A 27,713-nucleotide genomic window follows, 5' to 3' on the forward strand; every position below is an offset into this window, starting at 1 on the left:
CGGACGCGTACGGTTACTACTAAACTAATTTGCATACTCAGAAAAGTCTCTAACTTACATTCTTTCGTTTGGTTTATTTTTTCTCACTATCAAACAAAGTTTAAAAGTGGCCCTGAAAAGGACCGGTTTTAGCTAATGCTTAAGCTCTTTCGCCACGCATTCTCCTGGCGAGCTCTGGATGTCTTTGGGCATGATTGTCACACGCTTGGCGTGGATCGCGCAAAGGTTAGTGTCTTCGAACAAACCAACGAGGTAGGCCTCGCTCGCTTCCTGCAAAGCCATTACGGCACTGCTTTGGAACCTCAAGTCAGTTTTGAAGTCTTGAGCTATTTCACGTACAAGACGCTGGAAAGGCAACTTGCGCAAAAGAAGCTCAGTTGACTTCTGGTAGCGTCTGATTTCTCTCAGAGCAACTGTGCCGGGCCTGTAGCGATGAGGCTTCTTCACACCTCCGGTAGCGGGTGCGCTCTTGCGAGCGGCCTTAGTGGCGAGCTGTTTCCTTGGAGCCTTGCCTCCGGTTGACTTGCGAGCGGTTTGCTTGGTACGAGCCATTTTGATAATGTAGCTATACGCTGGAAGACTGTATATATACTGTTTACGGAGACACGGACGCAAGCGATTCCGCTGTATCTCATTGACTAATTTGCATACTTTTAATTTACTGTTGTTATTAGCATTTCATGTTTTGTTAATATTTTGATTGAGTGGTCCTGAAAAGGACCTTGGGTAAAAGAACAACTTATTTTTTACAGCTCTTCTTGGTACTTGCCTTCTTAGATGCTTTTTTGGCTACCGGCTTCTTCTTGGTTACTTTCTTCTTCTTGCTTGCAGCTTTTTTAGATGCTGCTTTCTTAGGAGCACACTTTTTAGCAGGTCGCTTTTTGGCTGCTGGTTTTTTCGCTGCCTTCTTGGGAGCACACTTCTTTACTCGTTTCTTTGCTGCGGCCTTCTTTACTGCTGGCTTTTTAGCTACTTTTTTTGTCCTCTTCTTGGGACCAGCAGCTGGCATTGGAGCAAGCTTGAACGAGCCGGAAGCGCCTTTTCCAGTAGTCTGGAGAAAAGAACCTTTGGTCACGCCGCTGGTAAGTGCTCTCTTCAAGTGAGAATTAGAAGCTGAGAGGTCAAGCTTGTAGGTGTCCGCGATATATTTTTGTATCTTCTGGCGGGATGTACCTTTTCGTTCCTTCATTGCTCCCAGGGCAGAGCTAATCATCTCCCTGTAAGTCGGGTGTTCTGCCTTCTTGGCGCTTGGTCTCTTGGAAGACCTGGCCTTGGCTGCGGCCGCCGCCGCTGCTACTGCTGGTGCTGCTACTGCTGTGGTAGACATTTTGTATGTATTTTAAAGCAACCGAAACAATACTTTTAGTAGTTACTGACTGTGACGAATTGACTGTTGAGCAGTTTTACTTTGTGAAGTACCTTTTACTGATTAATACGAGCATTATCATGTGAGTTTAAAGCGCATATGCTCATAAAAGCATAGTTATTTTTTTACGAACGTCAAAAACATTCCAGTGACAAAGAAACCAGACTTAGCCTGGTCGGAAACAGAGTTTTTTTTAAAGCTTAGCTTTAAAGGTCCAGAAAAACAGTCTAAAAGTTACAGCACACCTCTGCATTTAATAATATAAACCTCAAATGAAACAAAATACATTACTACACATCCGGTTTAGTTTTCTTCAGCTGCAAACTTAAAACTGTAAGATTTTAGACAAGCACAAGTATTTTTTCCACTTCAAGCTTAAGTTAAGTTTTATTATTTTAATTTCATTCGGTTTTGTCAATTGTAAAACCCATTAAGTATGTTTAACTTGATTACAACTTTAACTGTGCTGGTTAGTAAAAAGTAATTCATAAACAAACACAAGTATTTAATTTATGATACTTTACAAGTTATCATTACTTTAAGTATACTTATATTCAAAATGGCAGTACTAAACCACATAAAAAAACTTAAGTTCATAAGTTTTGAATTTGTTCTTCCACATACTAGTAACTTCAAAAATGTTCTGAACAGTAGCCATACAAAACTTGTTAAAAAGCTAGAAACTAATGTTTAACTTGTTATATAAAACAGTCCCAACTAGTTACTAGTATTTCACAGTTAGAAAAATTTGAAACAACTTTTTAAAACTATTACACAGTTGTTTTGATTTTTTAACAACGTTTTATTTGTTATACTCGAAGCTGAACTAAGAACTTTTTCTTTGTAGATTTCATGAAAAGAAAGCGAACAAATGGATTTGATCGTAACTTTCCAAAACAAGACGAAATAACTTGCACTTAAATGAATATCAGTACTGTTCACTTATGTTCAAAGAAAAGGACCGAAATTTCAATATGAAGTTTAAAAGAGTTGCTTATTTTGAGACGAAGAACTTTACTTAAAAAAAGAGGTTAGGCTAATTTTAAAAGTAACAAAAGTACAGTTCAAAAATGACTGCATAATGATAGAAGTGTTTATGTTTACTAAGTGAAGATTTGTTTAAATAAACTTTAATTGATTTACTGCTTAAAGTAGTTTCTAAGTGTAATAAAAACTAGATTCATTACAATGTTCTGCACAATTTAGACAGTTGACTAAATGTTTTGCTGTGGTATATTTTAAAAAAGGTTGTTAAATCAACTCTAACTTGATATAAATGTAATTTCAAAATGTATTCTTTATTCTCAGGTGTTTTGAGCACTTCTGTTGTAACAACAGCATTTAAATTTCTAACATGTTAACAATTAGCTAATGTGTTTGTTTGATTTTTGTGTCTTTTCCTTTTAAAACAGGGTATTTACTTATTTGAAAACTGTACGTTGCTTTTGCACTCGTACTATCATAGCTGAACAGTTTTACGAAGCTTACTTTGAAGCAAATAAAAAAAAAATAAGTAAAGGCAAGAAAAACTTAAATTATTTGTTAGTTAGAACAAAGTGAGCTCTAAACATAAGAAACACTTAAGCATATAAGCTACAAGTTTCAGACAGTTCATTGGTTTATAACAACTTTTTATCGTTTTCGAACGCCTACGACCATACCACACTGAACACACCCCATCTCGTCCGATCTGGGAAGTTAAAAAAGTGTCGGGCTTAAAGGTTAGTACTTAGATGGGTGACCGCTTGGGAATACCGCGTGCCGTAGGCTTTTATTTTCAAGCACTTATTTGTTGGATTTATTCTTCATACTTATTATGAAAGTTTGTAGTTTATCTTAAACATTTTTCAATAATAAATGACACACTAACTAGACTGTCATTTAGTTGTAGACTTATTTTGTCTGTTGCTTTCATTTTGCTATTTATATAAAAGCCATAACTTTATTTCTTAAAAGCGTTTCGTTCTGCTCTAGACTTTTAACAAATATAACTTGAAATAAACAGTTGCAGTAGTTTTTAGTTATCAAGTTGTCTCATACACAGTCTTCAATAAAGTTACAAAGCTGTTTACTTCTTTTCCTTTGCATAATGTTTCAGCTATTGGTTTTTTTACGCGTTGATGTTTTATGTTAAAAATCCATAAGCAACTAAGTTTAATAAAACAAGTCTAAGATTTGTAAAAAAAAAATTCAACTTTGCTATTCATGACAGTTGTACTGAAATTGAATGCTTTTTGGTCGTTTTTTTTCTTTAGAACAATCACTGTTGTTTACATTTATTTATTTTTGAAAATACATTTTGATAAGCATGATCAGTATAATTTTCATGAATAAACCTCTACTGTTCAAGTATTTTTTAAAATAATACGAAATTTATTAAAACTAACTGTTTTATTTTCATTCCATAATGAAATTACTTTTTATAGTGACGTAGAACAAGTTTTAAAAATAAAGTTTAGTATTTATTAAATTAAAAAAAAAGTCTACGAAGTAAGCATAATTGAGAATTTTTTTTTTGTCTAAATAAAGAAGTTAACAAGAAAAAGCCTTTGGACAACACGTTTAAGTTAGTTGAAGCTTTTTATGAAACATCAAATTACAACTAGTTAACAAAACTTATTTCACGATTTAGGCAATACTTTCAAAACATAACTAGCTCTCTTACTAAAAGTTGCTTAGAATGTCCAGTAAAAGTACAAAGGCAATAGTAAGTATGCATATCTAGGTGACAAAAGAAAAGACAGAACAAATATTATTTAGAAGTAAAATGTGTCATTCAACTAGCTCTAACTCTTACTTTTGATCTTTTACCACCACAAAGTTGGTTGAGTTGCACATTTTTGTTGTTTAGTTAAAGCTTGTTTAACACTGCTTAGTAGACTTTAAAGCTGGTTAAATAAACTGGTTGTCCTGATTACATTAGATTAACTTGATAAAGCTATAAGCAATGCTAGATCAACTAAAAGATGTAAGCTTTTTAAAGTTATAGATTCGAAATGTTCTTTTTCGTTCATGTTGTGATGCATATATGTTGTTTTTTGTTTATGTATTTATGAGTTGTAATGCATGTTTTAAATGTGTTTTAGTTAAAGTTATTTTCTGAAACGATACAACATAAATTAGACCCAAAGCTAAACTAATTTTCAACTTGATAAATCTGTGAACAATTTGAGTTCAATAAAAAGCTTTGTAAAAAGAATTCGGTTGTAATACATGATGGTTGTTGTACTGAAATTGCAGTTTTGTTGATTTTTTTATTTTGGTTTGAACAGCTTCTGTTGTTAATTGTATTTTAAACTGTTTTACTTAGTTTGAGTTGCATTGTAATAAAAAGAAATAATAAATTTTAGAAACTACTGGTTTATTAGATTGTAATTGTTAATATCCAAAGTTAAGTTTGTTTTATTATAATTTAATGTATTATTTTCATTTAAAATCTAATACTTTTTACAGTGACGTAGAACAGTATTTTTTAAATAAACTAAATACTTTTTCAATTTTACAAAAAGAAGTATACAAAATAAGCATAACGGGAATAAGTTTTGTTTAAAGAAAGAAGTTTACAAGAAAATCTTATGGACACAAAAATCAAGTTAGTTGAAGCTTTCTGCGAAACGTATATTTATTTGTAATGTAACAGACTTAAGCAATGGTTTTTAAATACAACTAGCTCCCTCCTCAAAAGTAGTTTAAAATGTCATGTAAGAGAACAAAAACAATTGTAAATACAAGTATGTGACAAAAAGTTAAAACACAAAAGTATAAGTTAGAAGTAAACTGTTTTATACAAACATTCTAACTCACCTTTTACCAGCACAAAAAACATTAAGTTTGGTTCGTTTTTGTCGTCTAGTTAGAGCTTGCTTAATGCTGCTTAGTGGACATTGATATCTGGTTGAATCAGTTGGTGGTCCTTATCACTTTAGACTTATAACAGAAATGACTATAGACTGTAAAAGTCGTTTTAAGTCATCAAGTTGTCTCACATATAGTTGTAACAAGTAATACAAATGAGTGGTGACAAGCTGTTACTTCTTTTCCTTTCAGCTTAAAAATTGAGTTCTTTCATGTTTTCGACTAGTTAAGCAATCAAAAACAAACTAAATAGATGTCAGCTTTGTAAAATAAAAGTTTTAATGATAAGCTTTCATCAACTATTTCAGCTATTTTTGTTTTGGTAAATCGCGTACTTGTTTATAGTGTTGTTTTTCTTTGAACAATCGATGTTGTTTACATTTATGTATTTTAATGTATGATTTTTAAATTACTATGCATGTTTTTAATCGTGTTTTAGTTGTAATTAAACTATATTTTTTGTGAAACAAATATTGTTTGTTGTTAACAATTGAAAACATACTTTGTTGATAAACCAAAGTAAGTTTTATTCTTATTACTATTTAAGTGTACTATTTTCATTGAAAAATATAAATAGTTTTTAAAGTGACGTAGCGTAACTTTTTTTAATAAGTTAAAATACAAATAATTATTGAATGTTTAAGAAAAGTGCACAAAGTAAGAACGAATAAGATAGAGTTCTTAGAAAAAAAAGATATCAAGAAGAAAAAGACATCCAAGTTAGTTAATTATGTTAAGCATTCAATTACAGTAGTTGTTACATCAAGTTGTCTAACACCTAGTCTAAACAAGTAACTTTACCATGAAAATAATAAAACAAGCATTTTTTAACCTTGTTTAAGCTAATGAGTTGGTTTGTATCATAGGGTGATGTTTTGGCTTGAAATGATATCTTAAATAAGCTAAATAGATGTCAGCCTTGTAGGTGGGAATACTTAAATGTGTTTGAAATTCACATTTGTTATCTTTTGTTCTGAACTTTTATTTCTATTTATATACTTATAACTTTTTAAAACATTTTACATGGTTTTAACTGCATTTAAGTTGATAAAAAGAAGACGTTTAAAAGTTGTTGTGTTGCTGATAATCAACAACAACAACTTAAAAATGTAACAAAAACTAAGGTTTTTTTTGTTATAAGTTAAGTATACGTTACTGTATTATTTTTTTTAAACACTTATTTACTGAATGTTTTAACAGAAATTCAACAAATGAACAAGAAGTTGTATAGAAAAAAAAAAGTTCACGGACAACGTATTGAAGTTAGTTAAATCCTTTTTTACATATACTACTGTTTTTTCAAATTAGACTTGAGCAATGGTAACCATAAGATTAAAACTTGAAAGTACGACAAATTTTAAATCAAACAACTAAAGTGTTTGATCTTTTAATTCTTATGACAACCAGTTTGTTTGTACAATTATCAATTTGTGGCTTGTACTTTAAGTAGATATCAATAGCCGGTTTTGTTCAAATGGTGGTCCTAAAAAGGACCGGTTGTTGAGCATTTATTTTGAGCTGGTGTACTTGGTAACAGCTTTAGTTCCCTCTGAAACTGCGTGCTTTGACAACTCGCCGGGGAGCAAGAGCCTGACAGCAGTTTGAATTTCGCGGCTGCTCACAGTTGACCTCTTGTTGTAATGAGCCAAACGTGAAGCCTCTGCTGCAATGCGCTCGAAGATGTCGTTGACAAATGAGTTCATGATTCCCATCGCCTTGCTGGAAATTCCGGTGTCGGGGTGCACTTGCTTCAAAACTTTGTACACGTAGATGCCAAAGCTTTCTTTGTGCCTCCTCCTTCGCTTCTTCTTGCCGTCGACCGGGGTGGTCTTGGCTACTGACTTCTTCGCGCCTTTGGTTGCGGTCATGATGATGTGTGAACTTCAGTCTCGGCGCCAGCTTATATACTGAAAGTTTATGCAAATTAGCATTTCCGTACGCGAACGACAGCCTCTCTCATTTTATGATTCTCTCGTTTGTCGTAAATATTTTTAGGTGGTCCTGAAAAGGACCTGGTTTGTTTTAACTTAGGCTGATTTTTTTGAAGCGGTCTTCTTGGGCAATAATACTGCCTGGATGTTTGGAAGAACACCTCCTTGAGCAATAGTGACGCCGCCGAGAAGTTTGTTCAACTCTTCGTCGTTGCGGATAGCTAGTTGCAAATGGCGGGGAATGATCCTGCTTTTCTTGTTGTCACGAGCAGCGTTACCGGCAAGCTCGAGCACTTCTGCGCTCAAATACTCGAGAACGGCAGCCAGATAAACTGGAGCACCAGCTCCGACTCTTTGGCTGTAGTTGCCAGTGCGCAACAGGCGGTGCACGCGACCGACTGGAAACTGCAGTCCTGCACGAGAAGACCTGCTCTTCGGCTTAGATTTGAGTTTTGATCCTTTACCACGTCCCGACATCTTGTTGTTCGAATGATTGTGCCAAGATGCTCGCACAGCTCTGTATAAAACTCAAACCTAACCGCGTCGAACGAACAACTAATTTGCATATGTCGTAGCTGCTCTTTAATCTTGTCAAAATGTTTGTTCAGCAGTGTTGAAGAAATTTGATTTTGAAATGGGTGGTCCTAAAAAGGACCGAGTTTGCTAAATGTTTAGCCACCGAAGCCGTACAAGGTTCTTCCTTGACGCTTGAGTGCGTATACGACGTCAAGTGCTGTGACGGTCTTGCGCTTGGCGTGCTCTGTGTATGTTACTGCATCGCGAATAACATTTTCCAAGAAAACTTTCATGACGCCTCTCGTTTCTTCATAAATCAGTCCCGAGATTCGCTTCACTCCGCCTCGGCGAGCCAAACGGCGGATTGCAGGCTTAGTGATGCCTTGGATGTTGTCGCGAAGTACTTTGCGATGGCGCTTAGCACCTCCTTTTCCCAAGCCTTTACCTCCTTTGCCGCGTCCAGACATGTTGAATATAGTGTTTTCGTCAGTCCGTCGAGTTTATTTATAAGCTGTTACGGACGCGTACGGTTACTACTAAACTAATTTGCATACTCAGAAAAGTCTCTAACTTACATTCTTTCGTTTGGTTTATTTTTTCTCACTATCAAACAAAGTTTAAAAGTGGCCCTGAAAAGGACCGGTTTTAGCTAATGCTTAAGCTCTTTCGCCACGCATTCTCCTGGCGAGCTGGATGTCTTTGGGCATGATTGTCACACGCTTGGCGTGGATCGCGCAAAGGTTAGTGTCTTCGAACAAACCAACGAGGTAGGCCTCGCTCGCTTCCTGCAAAGCCATTACGGCACTGCTTTGGAACCTCAAGTCAGTTTTGAAGTCTTGAGCTATTTCACGTACAAGACGCTGGAAAGGCAACTTGCGCAAAAGAAGCTCAGTTGACTTCTGGTAGCGTCTGATTTCTCTCAGAGCAACTGTGCCGGGCCTGTAGCGATGAGGCTTCTTCACACCTCCGGTAGCGGGTGCGCTCTTGCGAGCGGCCTTAGTGGCGAGCTGTTTCCTTGGAGCCTTGCCTCCGGTTGACTTGCGAGCGGTTTGCTTGGTACGAGCCATTTTGATAATGTAGCTATACGCTGGAAGACTGTATATATACTGTTTACGGAGACACGGACGCAAGCGATTCCGCTGTATCTCATTGACTAATTTGCATACTTTTAATTTACTGTTGTTATTAGCATTTCATGTTTTGTTAATATTTTGATTGAGTGGTCCTGAAAAGGACCTTGGGTAAAAGAACAACTTATTTTTTACAGCTCTTCTTGGTACTTGCCTTCTTAGATGCTTTTTTGGCTACCGGCTTCTTCTTGGTTACTTTCTTCTTCTTGCTTGCAGCTTTTTTAGATGCTGCTTTCTTAGGAGCACACTTTTTAGCAGGTCGCTTTTTGGCTGCTGGTTTTTTCGCTGTCTTCTTGGGAGCACACTTCTTTACTCGTTTCTTTGCTGCGGCCTTCTTTACTGCTGGCTTTTTAGCTACTTTTTTTGTCCTCTTCTTGGGACCAGCAGCTGGCATTGGAGCAAGCTTGAACGAGCCGGAAGCGCCTTTTCCAGTAGTCTGGAGAAAAGAACCTTTGGTCACGCCGCTGGTAAGTGCTCTCTTCAAGTGAGAATTAGAAGCTGAGAGGTCAAGCTTGTAGGTGTCCGCGATATATTTTTGTATCTTCTGGCGGGATGTACCTTTTCGTTCCTTCATTGCTCCCAGGGCAGAGCTAATCATCTCCCTGTAAGTCGGGTGTTCTGCCTTCTTGGCGCTTGGTCTCTTGGAAGACCTGGCCTTGGCTGCGGCCGCCGCCGCTGCTACTGCTGGTGCTGCTACTGCTGTGGTAGACATTTTGTATGTATTTTAAAGCAACCGAAACAATACTTTTAGTAGTTACTGACTGTGACGAATTGACTGTTGAGCAGTTTTACTTTGTGAAGTACCTTTTACTGATTAATACGAGCATTATCATGTGAGTTTAAAGCGCATATGCTCATAAAAGCATAGTTATTTTTTTACGAACGTCAAAAACATTCCAGTGACAAAGAAACCAGACTTAGCCTGGTCGGAAACAGAGTTTTTTTTAAAGCTTAGCTTTAAAGGTCCAGAAAAACAGTCTAAAAGTTACAGCACACCTCTGCATTTAATAATATAAACCTCAAATGAAACAAAATATATTACTACACATCCGGTTTAGTTTTCTTCAGCTGCAAACTTAAAACTGTAAGATTTTAGACAAGCACAAGTATTTTAAAAACTTCAAGCTTAAGTTAAGTTTTATTATTTTAATTTCATTCGGTTTTGTCAATTGTAAAACCCATTAAGTATGTTTAACTTGATTACAACTTTAACTGTTCTGGTTAGTAAAAAGTAATTCATAAACAAACACAAGTATTTAATTTATGATACTTTACAAGTTATCATTACTTTAAGTATACTTATATTCAAAATGGCAGTACTAAACCACATAAAAAAACTTAAGTTCATAAGTTTTGAATTTGTTCTTCCACATACTAGTAACTTACCTTTTCAAAAATGTTCTGAACAGTAGCCATACAAAACTTGTTAAAAAGCTAGAAACTAATGTTTAACTTGTTATATAAAACAGTCCCAACTAGTTACTAGTATTTCACAGTTAGAAAAATTTGAAACAACTTTTTAAAACTATTACACAGTTGTTTTGATTTTTTAACAACGTTTTATTTGTTATACTCGAAGCTGAACTAAGAACTTTTTCTTTGTAGATTTCATGAAAAGAAAGCGAACAAATGGATTTGATCGTAACTTTCCAAAACAAGACGAAATAACTTGCACTTAAATGAATATCAGTACTGTTCACTTATGTTCAAAGAAAAGGACCGAAATTTCAATATGAAGTTTAAAAGAGTTGCTTATTTTGAGACGAAGAACTTTACTTAAAAAAAGAGGTTAGGCTAATTTTAAAAGTAACAAAAGTACAGTTCAAAAATGACTGCATAATGATAGAAGTGTTTATGTTTACTAAGTGAAGATTTGTTTAAATAAACTTTAATTGATTTACTGCTTAAAGTAGTTTCTAAGTGTAATAAAAACTAGATTCATTACAATGTTCTGCACAATTTAGACAGTTGACTAAATGTTTTGCTGTGGTATATTTTAAAAAAGGTTGTTAAATCAACTCTAACTTGATATAAATGTAATTTCAAAATGTATTCTTTATTCTCAGGTGTTTTGAGCACTTCTGTTGTAACAACAGCATTTAAATTTCTAACATGTTAACAATTAGCTAATGTGTTTGTTTGATTTTTGTGTCTTTTCCTTTTAAAACAGGGTATTTACTTATTTGAAAACTGTACGTTGCTTTTGCACTCGTACTATCATAGCTGAACAGTTTTACGAAGCTTACTTTGAAGCAAATAAAAAAAAAATAAGTAAAGGCAAGAAAAACTTAAATTATTTGTTAGTTAGAACAAAGTGAGCTCTAAACATAAGAAACACTTAAGCATATAAGCTACAAGTTTCAGACAGTTCATTGGTTTATAACAACTTTTTATCGTTTTCGAACGCCTACGACCATACCACACTGAACACACCCCATCTCGTCCGATCTGGGAAGTTAAAAAAGTGTCGGGCTTAAAGGTTAGTACTTAGATGGGTGACCGCTTGGGAATACCGCGTGCCGTAGGCTTTTATTTTCAAGCACTTATTTGTTGGATTTATTCTTCATACTTATTATGAAAGTTTGTAGTTTATCTTAAACATTTTTCAATAATAAATGACACACTAACTAGACTGTCATTTAGTTGTAGACTTATTTTGTCTGTTGCTTTCATTTTGCTATTTATATAAAAGCCATAACTTTATTTCTTAAAAGCGTTTCGTTCTGCTCTAGACTTTTAACAAATATAACTTGAAATAAACAGTTGCAGTAGTTTTTAGTTATCAAGTTGTCTCATACACAGTCTTCAATAAAGTTACAAAGCTGTTTACTTCTTTTCCTTTGCATAATGTTTCAGCTATTGGTTTTTTTACGCGTTGATGTTTTATGTTAAAAATCCATAAGCAACTAAGTTTAATAAAACAAGTCTAAGATTTGTAAAAAAAAAATTCAACTTTGCTATTCATGACAGTTGTACTGAAATTGAATGCTTTTTGGTCGTTTTTTTTCTTTAGAACAATCACTGTTGTTTACATTTATTTATTTTTGAAAATACATTTTGATAAGCATGATCAGTATAATTTTCATGAATAAACCTCTACTGTTCAAGTATTTTTTAAAATAATACGAAATTTATTAAAACTAACTGTTTTATTTTCATTCCATAATGAAATTACTTTTTATAGTGACGTAGAACAAGTTTTAAAAATAAAGTTTAGTATTTATTAAATTAAAAAAAAAGTCTACGAAGTAAGCATAATTGAGAATTTTTTTTTTGTCTAAATAAAGAAGTTAACAAGAAAAAGCCTTTGGACAACACGTTTAAGTTAGTTGAAGCTTTTTATGAAACATCAAATTACAACTAGTTAACAAAACTTATTTCACGATTTAGGCAATACTTTCAAAACATAACTAGCTCTCTTACTAAAAGTTGCTTAGAATGTCCAGTAAAAGTACAAAGGCAATAGTAAGTATGCATATCTAGGTGACAAAAGAAAAGACAGAACAAATATTATTTAGAAGTAAAATGTGTCATTCAACTAGCTCTAACTCTTACTTTTGATCTTTTACCACCACAAAGTTGGTTGAGTTGCACATTTTTGTTGTTTAGTTAAAGCTTGTTTAACACTGCTTAGTAGACTTTAAAGCTGGTTAAATAAACTGGTTGTCCTGATTACATTAGATTAACTTGATAAAGCTATAAGCAATGCTAGATCAACTAAAAGATGTAAGCTTTTTAAAGTTATAGATTCGAAATGTTCTTTTTCGTTCATGTTGTGATGCATATATGTTGTTTTTTGTTTATGTATTTATGAGTTGTAATGCATGTTTTAAATGTGTTTTAGTTAAAGTTATTTTCTGAAACGATACAACATAAATTAGACCCAAAGCTAAACTAATTTTCAACTTGATAAATCTGTGAACAATTTGAGTTCAATAAAAAGCTTTGTAAAAAGAATTCGGTTGTAATACATGATGGTTGTTGTACTGAAATTGCAGTTTTGTTGATTTTTTTATTTTGGTTTGAACAGCTTCTGTTGTTAATTGTATTTTAAACTGTTTTACTTAGTTTGAGTTGCATTGTAATAAAAAGAAATAATAAATTTTAGAAACTACTGGTTTATTAGATTGTAATTGTTAATATCCAAAGTTAAGTTTGTTTTATTATAATTTAATGTATTATTTTCATTTAAAATCTAATACTTTTTACAGTGACGTAGAACAGTATTTTTTAAATAAACTAAATACTTTTTCAATTTTACAAAAAGAAGTATACAAAATAAGCATAACGGGAATAAGTTTTGTTTAAAGAAAGAAGTTTACAAGAAAATCTTATGGACACAAAAATCAAGTTAGTTGAAGCTTTCTGCGAAACGTATATTTATTTGTAATGTAACAGACTTAAGCAATGGTTTTTAAATACAACTAGCTCCCTCCTCAAAAGTAGTTTAAAATGTCATGTAAGAGAACAAAAACAATTGTAAATACAAGTATGTGACAAAAAGTTAAAACACAAAAGTATAAGTTAGAAGTAAACTGTTTTATACAAACATTCTAACTCACCTTTTACCAGCACAAAAAACATTAAGTTTGGTTCGTTTTTGTCGTCTAGTTAGAGCTTGCTTAATGCTGCTTAGTGGACATTGATATCTGGTTGAATCAGTTGGTGGTCCTTATCACTTTAGACTTATAACAGAAATGACTATAGACTGTAAAAGTCGTTTTAAGTCATCAAGTTGTCTCACATATAGTTGTAACAAGTAATACAAATGAGTGGTGACAAGCTGTTACTTCTTTTCCTTTCAGCTTAAAAATTGAGTTCTTTCATGTTTTCGACTAGTTAAGCAATCAAAAACAAACTAAATAGATGTCAGCTTTGTAAAATAAAAGTTTTAATGATAAGCTTTCATCAACTATTTCAGCTATTTTTGTTTTGGTAAATCGCGTACTTGTTTATAGTGTTGTTTTTCTTTGAACAATCGATGTTGTTTACATTTATGTATTTTAATGTATGATTTTTAAATTACTATGCATGTTTTTAATCGTGTTTTAGTTGTAATTAAACTATATTTTTTGTGAAACAAATATTGTTTGTTGTTAACAATTGAAAACATACTTTGTTGATAAACCAAAGTAAGTTTTATTCTTATTACTATTTAAGTGTACTATTTTCATTGAAAAATATAAATAGTTTTTAAAGTGACGTAGCGTAACTTTTTTTAATAAGTTAAAATACAAATAATTATTGAATGTTTAAGAAAAGTGCACAAAGTAAGAACGAATAAGATAGAGTTCTTAGAAAAAAAAGATATCAAGAAGAAAAAGACATCCAAGTTAGTTAATTATGTTAAGCATTCAATTACAGTAGTTGTTACATCAAGTTGTCTAACACCTAGTCTAAACAAGTAACTTTACCATGAAAATAATAAAACAAGCATTTTTTAACCTTGTTTAAGCTAATGAGTTGGTTTGTATCATAGGGTGATGTTTTGGCTTGAAATGATATCTTAAATAAGCTAAATAGATGTCAGCCTTGTAGGTGGGAATACTTAAATGTGTTTGAAATTCACATTTGTTATCTTTTGTTCTGAACTTTTATTTCTATTTATATACTTATAACTTTTTAAAACATTTTACATGGTTTTAACTGCATTTAAGTTGATAAAAAGAAGACGTTTAAAAGTTGTTGTGTTGCTGATAATCAACAACAACAACTTAAAAATGTAACAAAAACTAAGGTTTTTTTTGTTATAAGTTAAGTATACGTTACTGTATTATTTTTTTTAAACACTTATTTACTGAATGTTTTAACAGAAATTCAACAAATGAACAAGAAGTTGTATAGAAAAAAAAAAGTTCACGGACAACGTATTGAAGTTAGTTAAATCCTTTTTTACATATACTACTGTTTTTTCAAATTAGACTTGAGCAATGGTAACCATAAGATTAAAACTTGAAAGTACGACAAATTTTAAATCAAACAACTAAAGTGTTTGATCTTTTAATTCTTATAACAACCAGTTTGTTTGTACAATTATCAATTTGTGGCTTGTACTTTAAGTAGATATCAATAGCCGGTTTTGTTCAAATGGTGGTCCTAAAAAGGACCGGTTGTTGAGCATTTATTTTGAGCTGGTGTACTTGGTAACAGCTTTAGTTCCCTCTGAAACTGCGTGCTTTGACAACTCGCCGGGGAGCAAGAGCCTGACAGCAGTTTGAATTTCGCGGCTGCTCACAGTTGACCTCTTGTTGTAATGAGCCAAACGTGAAGCCTCTGCTGCAATGCGCTCGAAGATGTCGTTGACAAATGAGTTCATGATTCCCATCGCCTTGCTGGAAATTCCGGTGTCGGGGTGCACTTGCTTCAAGACTTTGTACACGTAGATGCCAAAGCTTTCTTTGTGCCTCCTCCTTCGCTTCTTCTTGCCGTCGACCGGGGTGGTCTTGGCTACTGACTTCTTCGCGCCTTTGGTTGCGGTCATGATGATGTGTGAACTTCAGTCTCGGCGCCAGCTTATATACTGAAAGTTTATGCAAATTAGCATTTCCGTACGCGAACGACAGCCTCTCTCATTTTATGATTCTCTCGTTTGTCGTAAATATTTTTAGGTGGTCCTGAAAAGGACCTGGTTTGTTTTAACTTAGGCTGATTTTTTTGAAGCGGTCTTCTTGGGCAATAATACTGCCTGGATGTTTGGAAGAACACCTCCTTGAGCAATAGTGACGCCGCCGAGAAGTTTGTTCAACTCTTCGTCGTTGCGGATAGCTAGTTGCAAATGGCGGGGAATGATCCTGCTTTTCTTGTTGTCACGAGCAGCGTTACCGGCAAGCTCGAGCACTTCTGCGCTCAAATACTCGAGAACGGCAGCCAGATAAACTGGAGCACCAGCTCCGACTCTTTGGCTGTAGTTGCCAGTGCGCAACAGGCGGTGCACGCGACCGACTGGAAACTGCAGTCCTGCACGAGAAGACCTGCTCTTCGGCTTAGATTTGAGTTTTGATCCTTTACCACGTCCCGACATCTTGTTGTTCGAATGATTGTGCCAAGATGCTCGCACAGCTCTGTATAAAACTCAAACCTAACCGCGTCGAACGAACAACTAATTTGCATATGTCGTAGCTGCTCTTTAATCTTGTCAAAATGTTTGTTCAGCAGTGTTGAAGAAATTTGATTTTGAAATGGGTGGTCCTAAAAAGGACCGAGTTTGCTAGATGTTTAGCCACCGAAGCCGTACAAGGTTCTTCCTTGACGCTTGAGTGCGTATACGACGTCAAGTGCTGTGACGGTCTTGCGCTTGGCGTGCTCTGTGTATGTTACTGCATCGCGAATAACATTTTCCAAGAAAACTTTCATGACGCCTCTCGTTTCTTCATAAATCAGTCCCGAGATTCGCTTCACTCCGCCTCGGCGAGCCAAACGGCGGATTGCAGGCTTAGTGATGCCTTGGATGTTGTCGCGAAGTACTTTGCGATGGCGCTTAGCACCTCCTTTTCCCAAGCCTTTACCTCCTTTGCCGCGTCCAGACATGTTGAATATAGTGTTTTCGTCAGTCCGTCGAGTTTATTTATAAGCTGTTACGGACGCGTACGGTTACTACTAAACTAATTTGCATACTCAGAAAAGTCTCTAACTTACATTCTTTCGTTTGGTTTATTTTTTCTCACTATCAAACAAAGTTTAAAATTGGCCCTGAAAAGGACCGGTTTTAGCTAATGCTTAAGCTCTTTCGCCACGCATTCTCCTGGCGAGCTGGATGTCTTTGGGCATGATTGTCACACGCTTGGCGTGGATCGCGCAAAGGTTAGTGTCTTCGAACAAACCAACGAGGTAGGCCTCGCTCGCTTCCTGCAAAGCCATTACGGCACTGCTTTGGAACCTTAAGTCAGTTTTGAAGTCTTGAGCTATTTCACGTACAAGACGCTGGAAAGGCAACTTGCGCAAAAGAAGCTCAGTTGACTTCTGGTAGCGTCTGATTTCTCTCAGAGCAACTGTGCCGGGCCTGTAGCGATGAGGCTTCTTCACACCTCCGGTAGCGGGTGCGCTCTTGCGAGCGGCCTTAGTGGCGAGCTGTTTCCTTGGAGCCTTGCCTCCGGTTGACTTGCGAGCGGTTTGCTTGGTACGAGCCATTTTGATAATGTAGCTATACGCTGGAAGACTGTATATATACTGTTTACGGAGACACGGACGCAAGCGATTCCGCTGTATCTCATTGACTAATTTGCATACTTTTAATTTACTGTTGTTATTAGTATTTCATGTTTTGTTAATATTTTGATTGAGTGGTCCTGAAAAGGACCTTGGGTAAAAGAACAACTTATTTTTTACAGCTCTTCTTGGTACTTGCCTTCTTAGATGCTTTTTTGGCTACCGGCTTCTTCTTGGTTACTTTCTTCTTCTTGCTTGCAGCTTTTTTAGATGCTGCCTTCTTAGGAGCACACTTTTTAGCAGGTCGCTTTTTGGCTGCTGGTTTTTTCGCTGCCTTCTTGGGAGCACACTTCTTTACTCGTTTCTTTGCTGCGGCCTTCTTTACTGCTGGCTTTTTAGCTACTTTTTTTGTCCTCTTCTTGGGACCAGCAGCTGGCATTGGAGCAAGCTTGAACGAGCCGGAAGCGCCTTTTCCAGTAGTCTGGAGAAAAGAACCTTTGGTCACGCCGCTGGTAAGTGCTCTCTTCAAGTGAGAATTAGAAGCTGAGAGGTCAAGCTTGTAGGTGTCCGCGATATATTTTTGTATCTTCTGGCGGGATGTACCTTTTCGTTCCTTCATTGCTCCCAGGGCAGAGCTAATCATCTCCCTGTAAGTCGGGTGTTCTGCCTTCTTGGCGCTTGGTCTCTTGGAAGACCTGGCCTTGGCTGCGGCCGCCGCTGCTACTGCTGTGGTAGACATTTTGTATGTATTTTAAAGCAACCGAAACAATACTTTCAGTAGTTACTGACTGTGACGAATTGACTGTTGAGCAGTTTTACTTTGTGAAGTACCTTTTACTGATTAATACGAGCATTAGCATGTGAGTTTAAAGCGCATATGCTCATAAAAGCATAGTTATTTTTTTACGAACGTCAAAAACATTCCAGTGACAAAGAAACCAGACTTAGCCTGGTCGGAAACAGAGTTTTTTTTAAAGCTTAGCTTTAAAGGTCAAGAAAAACAGTCTAAAAGTTACAGCACACCTCTGCATTTAATGATATAAACCTCAAATGAAACAAAATATATTACTACACATCCGGTTTAGTTTTCTTCAGCTGCAAACTTAAAACTGTAAGATTTTAGACAAGCACAAGTATTTTTTTCCACTTCAAGCTTAAGTTAAGTTTTATTATTTTAATTTCATTCGGTTTTGTCAATTGTAAAACCCATGAAGTATGTTTAACTTGATTACAACTTTAACTGCGCTGGTTAGTAAAAAGTAATTCATAAACAAACACAAGTATTTAATTTATGATACTTTACAAGTTATCATTACTTTAAGTAAACTTATATTGAAAATGGCAGTACTAAACCACCTAAAAAAACTTAAGTACATAAGTTTTGAATTTGTTCTTCTACATACTAGTAACTTACCTTTTCAAAATTGTTCTGAACAGTAGCCATACAAAACTTGTTAAAAAGCTAGAAACTAATGTTTAACTTGTTATATAAAACAGTCCCAACTAGTTACTAGTATTTCACAGTTAGAAAAATTTGAAACAACTTTTTAAAACTATTACACAGTTGTTTTGATTTTTTAACAACGTTTTATTTGTTATACTCGAAGCTGAACTAAGAACTTTTTCTTTGTAGATTTGATGAAAAGAAAGCGAACAAATGGATTTGATCGTAACTTTCCAAAACGAGACGAAATAACTTACACTTAAATGAATATCAGTACTGTTCACTTATGTTCAAAGAAAAGGACCGAAATTTCAATATGAAGTTTAAAAGAGTTGCTTATTTTGAGACGAAAAACTTTACTTTAAAAAAGAGGTTAGGCTAATTTTAAAAGTAGTATCAAGTAAGTAACGATCATAAAAAAATATCAATGTTTCATAAGTAATTTGAAAAACTAGATTGGATAAACTTTTGTTTACATTCAGTACTCATAAACTTGCGATGTGTTTAAGAAAGTCTATTTGACAATCATACAGTTAAAGTTTATTTTTCTAAAATTTGTTCATCATGAATTGAAACTATATGAGCAACTAAATTAAATCTTGTTCAATGCATATTACAAAACATCATTAAATGTTCAAAGCAACAAAAGTACAGTTCAAAAATGACTGCATAATGATAGAAGTGTTTATGTTTACTAAGTGAAGATTTGTTTAAATAAACTTTAATTGATTTACTGCTTAAAGTAGTTTCTAAGTGTAATAAAAACTAGATTCATTACAATGTTCTGCACAATTTAGACAGTTGACTAAATGTTTTGCTGTGGTATATTTTAAAAAAGGTTGTTAAATCAACTATAACTTGATATAAATGTAATTTCAAAATGTATTCTTTATTCTCAGGTATTTTGAGCACTTCTGTTGTAACAACAGCATTTAAATTTCTAACATGTTAACAATTAGCTAATGTGTTTGTTTGATTTTTGTGTCTTTTCCTTTTAAAACAGGGTATTTACTTATTTGAAAACTGTACATTGCTTTTGCACTCGTACTATCATAGCTGAACAGTTTTACGAAGCTTACTTTGAAGCAAATAAAAAAAAAGAATAAGTAAAGGCAAGAAAAAGTTAAATTATTTGTTAGTTAGAACAAAGTGAGCTCTAAACATAAGAAACACTTAAGCAAATAAGCTACAAGTTTCAGACAGCTCATTGGTTTATAACAACTTTTTATCGTTTTCGAACGCCTACGACCATACCACACTGAACACACCCCATCTCGTCCGATCTGGGAAGTTAAAAAAGTGTCGGGCTTAAAGGTTAGTACTTAGATGGGTGACCGCTTGGGAATACCGCGTGCCGTAGGCTTTTACTTTCAAGCTCTTGTTTGTTGGATTAATTCTTCATACTTATTATGAAAGTTTCTAGTTTATCTTAAACATTTTTCAATAATAAATGACACATTAACTAGACTGTCATTTAGTTGTAGACTTATTTTGTCTGTTGCTTTCATTTTGCTATTTACATAAAAGCCATAACTTTATTTTTTATAAGCGTTTCGTTCTGCTCTAGACTTTTAACAAATATAACTTGAAATAAACAGTAGTTTTTAGTTATCAAGTTGTCTCATACACAGTCTTCAATAAAGTTACAAAGCTGTTTACTTCTTTTCCTTTGCATAATGTTTCAGCTATTGGTTTTTTTACGCGTTGATTATGTTAAAAATCCATAAGCAACTAAGTTTTATAAAACAAGTCTAAGATTTGTAAAAAAAATTCAACTTTGCTATTCATGACAGTTGTACTGAAATTGAATGCTTTTTGGTCGTTTTTTTTTCTTTAGAACAATCACTGTTGTTTACATTTATTTATTTTTGAAAATACATTTTGATAAGCATGATCAGTATAATTTTCATGAATAAACCTCTACTGTTCAAGTATTTTTAAAAACAATACGAAATTTATTAAAACTAACTGTTTTATTTTCATTCCATAAATGAAATTACTTTTTATAGTGACGTAGAACAAGTTTTAAAAATTAAGTTTAGTATTTATTAAATTAAAAAAAAGTCTACGAAGTAAGCATAATTGAGAATTTTTTTTGTCTAAATAAAGAAGTTAACAAGAAAAAGCCTTTGGACAACACGTTTAAGTTAGTTGAAGCTTTTTATGAAACATCAAATTACAACTAGTTTACAAAACTTATTCCACGATTTAGGCAACACTTTCAAAACATAACTAGCTCTCTTATTAAAAGTTGCTTAGAATTTCCAGTAAAAGTACAAAGGCAATAGTAAGTATGCATAACTAGGTGACAAAAGAAAAGACAGAAAAAATATTATTTAGAAGTAAAATGTGTCATTCAACTAGCTCTAACTCTTACTTTTGATCTTTTACCACCACAAAGTTGGTTGAGTTGCACATTTTTGTTGTTTAGTTAAAGCTTGTTTAACACTGCTTAGTAGACTTTAAAGCTGGTTAAATAAACTGGTTGTCCTGATTACATTAGATTAACTTGATAAAGCTATAAGCAATGCTAGATCAACTAAAAGATGTAAGCTTTTTAAAGTTATAGATTCGAAATGTTCTTTTTCGTTCATGTTGTGATGCACATATGTTGTTTTTTGTTTATGTATTTATGAGTTGTAATGCATGTTTTAAATGTGTTTTAGTTAAAGTTATTTTCTGAAACGATACAACATAAATTAGACCCAAAGCTAAACTAATTTTTAACTTGATAAATCTGTGAACAATTTGAGTTCAATAAAAAGCTTTGTAAAAAGAATTCGGTTGTAATACATGATGGTTGTTGTACTGAAATTGCAGTTTTGTTGATTTTTTTATTTTGGTTTGAACAGCTTCTGTTGTTAACTTATGTTGCATTGTAATAAAAAGAAATAATAAGTTTTAGAAACTACTGGTTTATTAGATTGTAATTGTTAATATCCAAAGCTAAGTTTGTTTTATTATAATTTAATGTATTATTTTCATTTAAAATCTAATACATTTTACAGTGACGTAGAACAGTATTTTTTAAATAAACTAAATACTTTTTCAATTTTACAAAAGAAGTATACAAAATAAGCATAACGGGAATAAGTTTTGTTTAAAGAAAGAAGTTTACAAGAAAATCTTATGGACACAAAAATCAAGTTAGTTGAAGCTTTCTGCGAAACGTATATTTATTTGTAATGTAACAGACTTAAGCAATGGTTTTTAAATGCAACTAGCTCCCTCCTCAAAAGTAGTTTAAAATGTCATGTAAGAGAACAAAAACAATTGTAAATACAAGTATGTGACAAAAAGTTAAAACACAAAAGTATAAGTTAGAAGTAAACTGTTTTATACAAACATTCTAACTTACCTTTTACCAGCACAAAAAACATTAAGTTTGGTTCGTTTTTGTCGTCTAGTTAGAGCTTGTTTAATGCTGCTTAGTGGACATTGATATCTGGTTGAATCAGTTGGTGGTCCTTATCACTTTAGACTTATAACAGAAATAACTATAGACTGTAACAGTCGTTTTAAGTCATCAAGTTGTCTCACATATAGTTGTAACAAGTAATACAAATGAGTGGTGACAAGCTGTTACTTCTTTTCCTTTCAGCTTATAAATTGAGTTCTTTCATGTATTCGACTAGTTAAGCAATCAAAAACAAACTAAATAGATGTCAGCTTTGTAAAATAAAAGTTTTAATGATAAGCTTTCATCAATTATTTCAGCTATTTTTGTTTTGGTAAATCGCGTACTTGTTTATAGTGTTGTTTTTCTTTGAACAATCGATGTTGTTTACATTTATGTATTTTAATGTATGATTTTTAAATTACTATGCATGTTTTTAATTTTAGTTGTAATTAAACTATATTTTTTGTGAAACAAATATTGTTTGTTGTTAACAATTGAAAACATACTTTGTTGATAAACCAAAGTAAGTTTTATTCTTATTACTATTTAAGTGTACTATTTTCATTGAAAAATATAACTAGTTTTTAAAGTGACGTAGCGTAACTTTTTTAAATAAGTTAAAAAACAAATAATTATTGAATGTTTAAGAAAAGTCCACAAAGTAAGAACGAATAAGATAGAGTTCTTAGAAAAAAAAGATATCAAGAAGAAAAAGACATCCAAGTTAGTTAATTATGTTAAGCATTCAATTACAGTAGGCAATAAATTAAGGATTATAGCAGTGATCACACTAGTTTACATCGCAAAAGTTAGATCAAAAATAAAGTAAAAGTAGAGAAATCACAGCAAGCTTAACTGTTCAATTAATAATGGAAAGCGATAAAATATAGTTTGGAAGTAAACAGTGTTGTTCAGAGTTCTTTGATCCTTTATCATAACAAAGTAGATTTAGTATGTAAATTTGTGTCATTGAGTTTAGTACACATTAGAAGCTTGCATCAATGACTGGTGATCCACGTAAGCTTTAGACTTATGGAAAATACAAAGAAAAAACAAATGTTTTTTGGAGTTGTCTCATATACAGTATAAAAAAGAGATCAAGTTGTTCATTTTTTCTTTTGTATCATGTTTTTATGTGTCGACGTTTTTGTTTGATAGAGCCACAAACAATTTGAGTTCAACGAAACAAGTTTAAATATTTGTAAATAGAAATATTTCAACTGTACTCTTAAACTATTGTTGTACTGAAACTGTATGTTTGTTTTGAACAGTCGCTGCTGTATACATTAATGCATTGTACAACTTTCAATCTGCTTTTTATGGTTTCAGTTGCATTCTAACTAACAACACTAGTATACTTAAAAAATTAAACCTCAGTTTAATTGTTATCTTTGACTAAAGTGTTTTTGATATCAATACAAATTCAAGTTTTCTTCTCATTATAATCAACTGAAATTTGAATTTTAAAATTTAACTAATTTTTCAGTGACATGGTATTATTTTAGATATTTCATTTATAAAACCTATCTTGACATTAAAAATAACATTGACTGTTTGAAAAACTTGTCCACAAAGTAAGCATGAATAAGAATAAATTTTGTTTAATATACCTATTTAAAAACATTTTTACCTAACATTCAAATACTAGTAAGAAAGGAAAACAGATAAATATTATCATTTAGAAGTAAAATGTTTAGATACATTAGTAACTGGTTAAATCAGTTGGTGGTCCTTATTATTTTAGATTTATAACCAACATAACTTAGAACAAACAGTTAGAGTTACTTTAGGTCATCAAGTTGTCTAACACCTAGTCTAAACAAGTAACTTTACCATGAAAATAATAAAACAAGCATTTTTTAACCGTGTTTAAGCTAATGAATTGGTTTGTATCATAGGGTGATGTTTTGGCTTGAAATGATATCTTAAATAAGCTAAATAGATGTCAGCCTTGTAGGTGGGAATACTTAAATGTGTTTGAAATTCACATTTGTTATCTTTTGTTCTGAACTTTTATTTCTATTTATATACTTATAACTTTTTAAAACATTTTACATGGTTTCAACTGCATTTAAGTTGATAAAAAGAAGACGTTTAAAAGTTAAACCTTTGTTGTGTTGCTGATAATCAACAACAACTTAAAAATGTAACAAAAACTAAGGTTTTTTTTTGTTATAAGTTGAGTATACGTTACTGTATTATCTTTTTTTAAACACTTATTTACTGAATGTTTTAACAGAAATTCAACAAATGAACAAGAAGTTGTATAGAAAAAAAAAGTTCACGGACAACGTATTGAAGTTAGTTAAATCCTTTTTTACAGATACAACTGTTTTTTCAAATTAGACTTATGCAATGGTAACCATAAGATTAAAACTTGAAAGTACGACAAATTTTAAATCAAACAACTAAAGTGTTTGATCTTTTAATTCTTATAACAACCAGTTTGTTTGTACAATTATCAATTTGTGGCTTGTACTTTAAGTAGATATCAATAGCCGGTTTTGTTCAAATGGTGGTCCTAAAAAGGACCGGTTGTTGAGCATTTATTTTGAGCTGGTGTACTTGGTAACAGCTTTAGTTCCCTCTGAAACTGCGTGCTTTGACAACTCGCCGGGGAGCAAGAGCCTGACAGCAGTTTGAATTTCGCGGCTGCTCACAGTTGACCTCTTGTTGTAATGAGCCAAACGTGAAGCCTCTGCTGCAATGCGCTCGAAGATGTCGTTGACAAATGAGTTCATGATTCCCATCGCCTTGCTGGAAATTCCGGTGTCGGGGTGCACTTGCTTCAAAACTTTGTACACGTAGATGCCAAAGCTTTCTTTGTGCCTCCTCCTTCGCTTCTTCTTGCCGTCGACCGGGGTGGTCTTGGCTACTGACTTCTTCGCGCCTTTGGTTGCGGTCATGATGATGTGTGAACTTCAGTCTCGGCGCCAGCTTATATACTGAAAGTTTATGCAAATTAGCATTTCCGTACGCGAACGACAGCCTCTCTCATTTTATGATTCTCTCGTTTGTCGTAAATATTTTTAGGTGGTCCTGAAAAGGACCTGGTTTGTTTCAACTTAGGCTGATTTTTTTGAAGCGGTCTTCTTGGGCAATAATACTGCCTGGATGTTTGGAAGAACACCTCCTTGAGCAATAGTGACGCCGCCGAGAAGTTTGTTCAACTCTTCGTCGTTGCGGATAGCTAGTTGCAAATGGCGGGGAATGATCCTGCTTTTCTTGTTGTCACGAGCAGCGTTACCGGCAAGCTCGAGCACTTCTGCGCTCAAATACTCGAGAACGGCAGCCAGATAAACTGGAGCACCAGCTCCGACTCTTTGGCTGTAGTTGCCAGTGCGCAACAGGCGGTGCACGCGACCGACTGGAAACTGCAGTCCTGCACGAGAAGACCTGCTCTTCGGCTTAGATTTGAGTTTTGATCCTTTACCACGTCCTGACATCTTGTTGTTCGAATGATTGTGCCAAGATGCTCGCACAGCTCTGTATAAAACTCAAACCTAACCGCGTCGAACGAACAACTAATTTGCATATGTCGTAGCTGCTCTTTAATCTTGTCAAAATGTTTGTTTAGCAGTGTTGAAGAAATTTGATTTTGAAATGGGTGGTCCTAAAAAGGACCGAGTTTGCTAAATGTTTAGCCACCGAAGCCGTACAAGGTTCTTCCTTGACGCTTGAGTGCGTATACGACGTCGAGTGCTGTGACGGTCTTGCGCTTGGCGTGCTCTGTGTATGTTACTGCATCGCGAATAACATTTTCCAAGAAAACTTTCATGACGCCTCTCGTTTCTTCATAAATCAGTCCCGAGATTCGCTTCACTCCGCCTCGGCGAGCCAAACGGCGGATTGCAGGCTTAGTGATGCCTTGGATGTTGTCGCGAAGTACTTTGCGATGGCGCTTAGCACCTCCTTTTCCCAAGCCTTTACCTCCTTTGCCGCGTCCAGACATGTTGAATACAGTGCTTTCGGCAGTCCGTCGAGTTTATTTATAAGCTGTTACGGACGCGTACGGTTACTACTAAACTAATTTGCATACTCAGAAAAGTCTCTAACTTACATTCTTTCGTTTGGTTTATTTTCTCTCACTATCAAACAAAGTTTAAAAGTGGCCCTGAAAAGGACCGGTTTTAGCTAATGCTTAAGCTCTTTCGCCACGCATTCTCCTGGCGAGCTGGATGTCTTTGGGCATGATTGTCACACGCTTGGCGTGGATCGCGCAAAGGTTAGTGTCTTCGAACAAACCAACGAGGTAGGCCTCGCTCGCTTCCTGCAAAGCCATTACGGCACTGCTTTGGAACCTCAAGTCAGTTTTGAAGTCTTGAGCTATTTCACGTACAAGACGCTGAAAAGGCAACTTGCGCAAAAGAAGCTCAGTTGACTTCTGGTAGCGTCTGATTTCTCTCAGAGCAACTGTGCCGGGCCTGTAGCGATGAGGCTTCTTCACACCTCCGGTAGCGGGTGCGCTCTTGCGAGCGGCCTTAGTGGCGAGCTGTTTCCTTGGAGCCTTGCCTCCGGTTGACTTGCGAGCGGTTTGCTTGGTACGAGCCATTTTGATAATGTAGCTATACGCTGGAAGACTGTATATATACTGTTTACGGAGACACGGACGCAAGCGATTCCGCTGTATCTCATTGACTAATTTGCATACTTTTAATTTACTGTTGTTATTAGCATTTCATTTTTTGTTAATATTTTGATTGAGTGGTCCTGAAAAGGACCTTGGGTAAAAGAACAACTTATTTCTTGCAGCTCTTCTTGGTACTTGCCTTCTTAGATGCTTTTTTGGCTACCGGCTTCTTCTTGGTTACTTTCTTCTTCTTGCTTGCAGCTTTTTTAGATGCTGCCTTCTTAGGAGCACACTTTTTAGCAGGTCGCTTTTTGGCTGCTGGTTTTTTCGCTGCCTTCTTGGGAGCACACTTCTTTACTCGTTTCTTTGCTGCGGCCTTCTTTACTGCTGGCTTTTTAGCTACTTTTTTTGTCCTCTTCTTGGGACCAGCAGCTGGCATTGGAGCAAGCTTGAACGAGCCGGAAGCGCCTTTTCCAGTAGTCTGGAGAAAAGAACCTTTGGTCACGCCGCTGGTAAGTGCTCTCTTCAAGTGAGAATTAGAAGCTGAAAGGTCAAGCTTGTAGGTGTCCGCGATATATTTTTGTATCTTCTGGCGGGATGTACCTTTTCGTTCCTTCATTGCTCCCAGGGCAGAGCTAATCATCTCCCTGTAAGTCGGGTGTTCTGCCTTCTTGGCGCTTGGTCTCTTGGAAGACCTGGCCTTGGCTGCGGCCGCCGCTGCTACTGCTGGTGCTGCTACTGCTGTGGTAGACATTTTGTATGTATTTTAAAGCAACCGAGACAATACTTTTAGTAGTTACTGACTGTGACGAATTGACTGTTGAGCAGTTTTACTTTGTGAAGTACCTTTTACTGATTGTTACGAGCATTAGCATGTGAGTTTAAAGCGCATATGCTCATAAAAGCATAGTTATTTTTTTACGAACGTCAAAAACATTCCAGTAACAAAGAAACCAGACTTAGCCTGGTCGGAAACAGAGTTTTTTTTAAAGCTTAGCTTTAAAGGTCCAGAAAAACAGTCTAAAAGTTACAGCACACCTCTGCATATAATGATATAAACCTCAAATGAAACAAAATATACTACTACACATCAGGTTTAGTTTTCTTCAGCTGCAAACTTAAAACTGTAAGATTTTAGACAAGCACAAGTGTTTTTTTCCACTTCAAGCTTAAGTTAAGTTTTATTATTTTAATTTCATTCGGTTTTGTCAATTGTAAAACCCATGAAGTATGTTTAACTTGATTACAACTTTAATTGTGCTGGTTAGTAAAAAGTAATTCATAAACAAACACAAGTATTTAATTTATGACACTTTACAAGTTATCATTACTTTAAGTATACTTATATTGAAAATG

At 34.4% G+C, this 27,713-nt stretch overlaps 13 protein-coding genes and 3 pseudogenes across 13 annotated transcripts; 3 read left to right on the forward strand and 13 right to left on the reverse strand.

Moving 5' to 3' along the window:
• Nucleotides 1-139: 139 nt before the first annotated feature.
• Nucleotides 140-552, reverse strand: LOC145839570 (histone H3-like). Its single transcript, XM_082947183.1, is given in 2 exon segments — nt 140-172; nt 175-552. Coding segments are annotated over 2 exon segments (411 nt in total).
• A 2,461-nt stretch (nt 553-3,013) lies between these two features.
• LOC145839623 (5S ribosomal RNA) lies at nt 3,014-3,136 on the forward strand (annotated as a pseudogene).
• Nucleotides 3,137-6,729: 3,593 nt separating this feature from the next.
• Nucleotides 6,730-7,089, reverse strand: LOC145838810 (histone H2B type 1-K-like). Its single transcript, XM_082946433.1, has one exon. The coding sequence runs from the start codon at nt 7,087-7,089 to the stop codon at nt 6,730-6,732; it is 360 nt and encodes a 119-aa protein (XP_082802559.1).
• Nucleotides 7,090-7,248: 159 nt separating this feature from the next.
• Nucleotides 7,249-7,629, reverse strand: LOC145838811 (histone H2A). Its single transcript, XM_082946434.1, has one exon. The coding sequence runs from the start codon at nt 7,627-7,629 to the stop codon at nt 7,249-7,251; it is 381 nt and encodes a 126-aa protein (XP_082802560.1).
• A 194-nt stretch (nt 7,630-7,823) lies between these two features.
• LOC145838812 (histone H4-like) lies at nt 7,824-8,135 on the reverse strand. The gene has a single exon (XM_082946435.1). The coding sequence runs from the start codon at nt 8,133-8,135 to the stop codon at nt 7,824-7,826; it is 312 nt and encodes a 103-aa protein (XP_082802561.1).
• Nucleotides 8,136-8,324: 189 nt separating this feature from the next.
• On the reverse strand, nt 8,325-8,735 carry LOC145839462 (histone H3). The gene has a single exon (XM_082947031.1). The coding sequence runs from the start codon at nt 8,733-8,735 to the stop codon at nt 8,325-8,327; it is 411 nt and encodes a 136-aa protein (XP_082803157.1).
• A 2,468-nt stretch (nt 8,736-11,203) lies between these two features.
• On the forward strand, nt 11,204-11,326 carry LOC145839624 (5S ribosomal RNA; annotated as a pseudogene).
• A 3,593-nt stretch (nt 11,327-14,919) lies between these two features.
• On the reverse strand, nt 14,920-15,279 carry LOC145838813 (histone H2B type 1-K-like). Its single transcript, XM_082946437.1, has one exon. It carries the CDS (start codon nt 15,277-15,279, stop codon nt 14,920-14,922), a length of 360 nt encoding a protein of 119 aa, XP_082802563.1.
• Nucleotides 15,280-15,438: 159 nt separating this feature from the next.
• On the reverse strand, nt 15,439-15,819 carry LOC145838814 (histone H2A). The gene has a single exon (XM_082946438.1). The coding sequence runs from the start codon at nt 15,817-15,819 to the stop codon at nt 15,439-15,441; it is 381 nt and encodes a 126-aa protein (XP_082802564.1).
• Nucleotides 15,820-16,013: 194 nt separating this feature from the next.
• On the reverse strand, nt 16,014-16,325 carry LOC145838815 (histone H4-like). The gene has a single exon (XM_082946439.1). It carries the CDS (start codon nt 16,323-16,325, stop codon nt 16,014-16,016), a length of 312 nt encoding a protein of 103 aa, XP_082802565.1.
• A 189-nt stretch (nt 16,326-16,514) lies between these two features.
• LOC145839461 (histone H3) lies at nt 16,515-16,925 on the reverse strand. Its single transcript, XM_082947030.1, has one exon. It carries the CDS (start codon nt 16,923-16,925, stop codon nt 16,515-16,517), a length of 411 nt encoding a protein of 136 aa, XP_082803156.1.
• Nucleotides 16,926-19,627: 2,702 nt separating this feature from the next.
• On the forward strand, nt 19,628-19,750 carry LOC145839626 (5S ribosomal RNA; annotated as a pseudogene).
• A 4,583-nt stretch (nt 19,751-24,333) lies between these two features.
• LOC145838816 (histone H2B type 1-K-like) lies at nt 24,334-24,693 on the reverse strand. Its single transcript, XM_082946440.1, has one exon. It carries the CDS (start codon nt 24,691-24,693, stop codon nt 24,334-24,336), a length of 360 nt encoding a protein of 119 aa, XP_082802566.1.
• A 159-nt stretch (nt 24,694-24,852) lies between these two features.
• LOC145838817 (histone H2A) lies at nt 24,853-25,233 on the reverse strand. Its single transcript, XM_082946441.1, has one exon. It carries the CDS (start codon nt 25,231-25,233, stop codon nt 24,853-24,855), a length of 381 nt encoding a protein of 126 aa, XP_082802567.1.
• A 194-nt stretch (nt 25,234-25,427) lies between these two features.
• Nucleotides 25,428-25,739, reverse strand: LOC145838818 (histone H4-like). The gene has a single exon (XM_082946442.1). The coding sequence runs from the start codon at nt 25,737-25,739 to the stop codon at nt 25,428-25,430; it is 312 nt and encodes a 103-aa protein (XP_082802568.1).
• A 189-nt stretch (nt 25,740-25,928) lies between these two features.
• Nucleotides 25,929-26,339, reverse strand: LOC145839460 (histone H3). Its single transcript, XM_082947029.1, has one exon. It carries the CDS (start codon nt 26,337-26,339, stop codon nt 25,929-25,931), a length of 411 nt encoding a protein of 136 aa, XP_082803155.1.
• Between the last annotated feature and the right edge of the window lie 1,374 nt (nt 26,340-27,713).

The sequence above is a fragment of the Thalia democratica genome, chromosome 6 (assembly GCF_965202585.1).
Source record: "Thalia democratica chromosome 6, ktThaDemo2.hap1.1, whole genome shotgun sequence".
NCBI classification, from domain to species: domain Eukaryota; kingdom Metazoa; phylum Chordata; class Thaliacea; order Salpida; family Salpidae; genus Thalia; species Thalia democratica.

Excerpts from the sequence above, each read along its gene's own strand:
- LOC145838815 (XM_082946439.1), bottom strand. The coding sequence starts at position 16,325 with ATGTCTGGACGCGGCAAAGGAGGTAAAGGCTTGGGAAAAGGAGGTGCT.
- LOC145838818 (XM_082946442.1), bottom strand. The coding sequence starts at position 25,739 with ATGTCTGGACGCGGCAAAGGAGGTAAAGGCTTGGGAAAAGGAGGTGCT.
- LOC145838811 (XM_082946434.1), bottom strand. The coding sequence starts at position 7,629 with ATGTCGGGACGTGGTAAAGGATCAAAACTCAAATCTAAGCCGAAGAGC.
- LOC145838812 (XM_082946435.1), bottom strand. The coding sequence starts at position 8,135 with ATGTCTGGACGCGGCAAAGGAGGTAAAGGCTTGGGAAAAGGAGGTGCT.
- LOC145839461 (XM_082947030.1), bottom strand. The coding sequence starts at position 16,925 with ATGGCTCGTACCAAGCAAACCGCTCGCAAGTCAACCGGAGGCAAGGCT.
- LOC145839462 (XM_082947031.1), bottom strand. The coding sequence starts at position 8,735 with ATGGCTCGTACCAAGCAAACCGCTCGCAAGTCAACCGGAGGCAAGGCT.
- LOC145838813 (XM_082946437.1), bottom strand. The coding sequence starts at position 15,279 with ATGACCGCAACCAAAGGCGCGAAGAAGTCAGTAGCCAAGACCACCCCG.
- LOC145838814 (XM_082946438.1), bottom strand. The coding sequence starts at position 15,819 with ATGTCGGGACGTGGTAAAGGATCAAAACTCAAATCTAAGCCGAAGAGC.
- LOC145838817 (XM_082946441.1), bottom strand. The coding sequence starts at position 25,233 with ATGTCAGGACGTGGTAAAGGATCAAAACTCAAATCTAAGCCGAAGAGC.
- LOC145839460 (XM_082947029.1), bottom strand. The coding sequence starts at position 26,339 with ATGGCTCGTACCAAGCAAACCGCTCGCAAGTCAACCGGAGGCAAGGCT.
- LOC145838816 (XM_082946440.1), bottom strand. The coding sequence starts at position 24,693 with ATGACCGCAACCAAAGGCGCGAAGAAGTCAGTAGCCAAGACCACCCCG.
- LOC145838810 (XM_082946433.1), bottom strand. The coding sequence starts at position 7,089 with ATGACCGCAACCAAAGGCGCGAAGAAGTCAGTAGCCAAGACCACCCCG.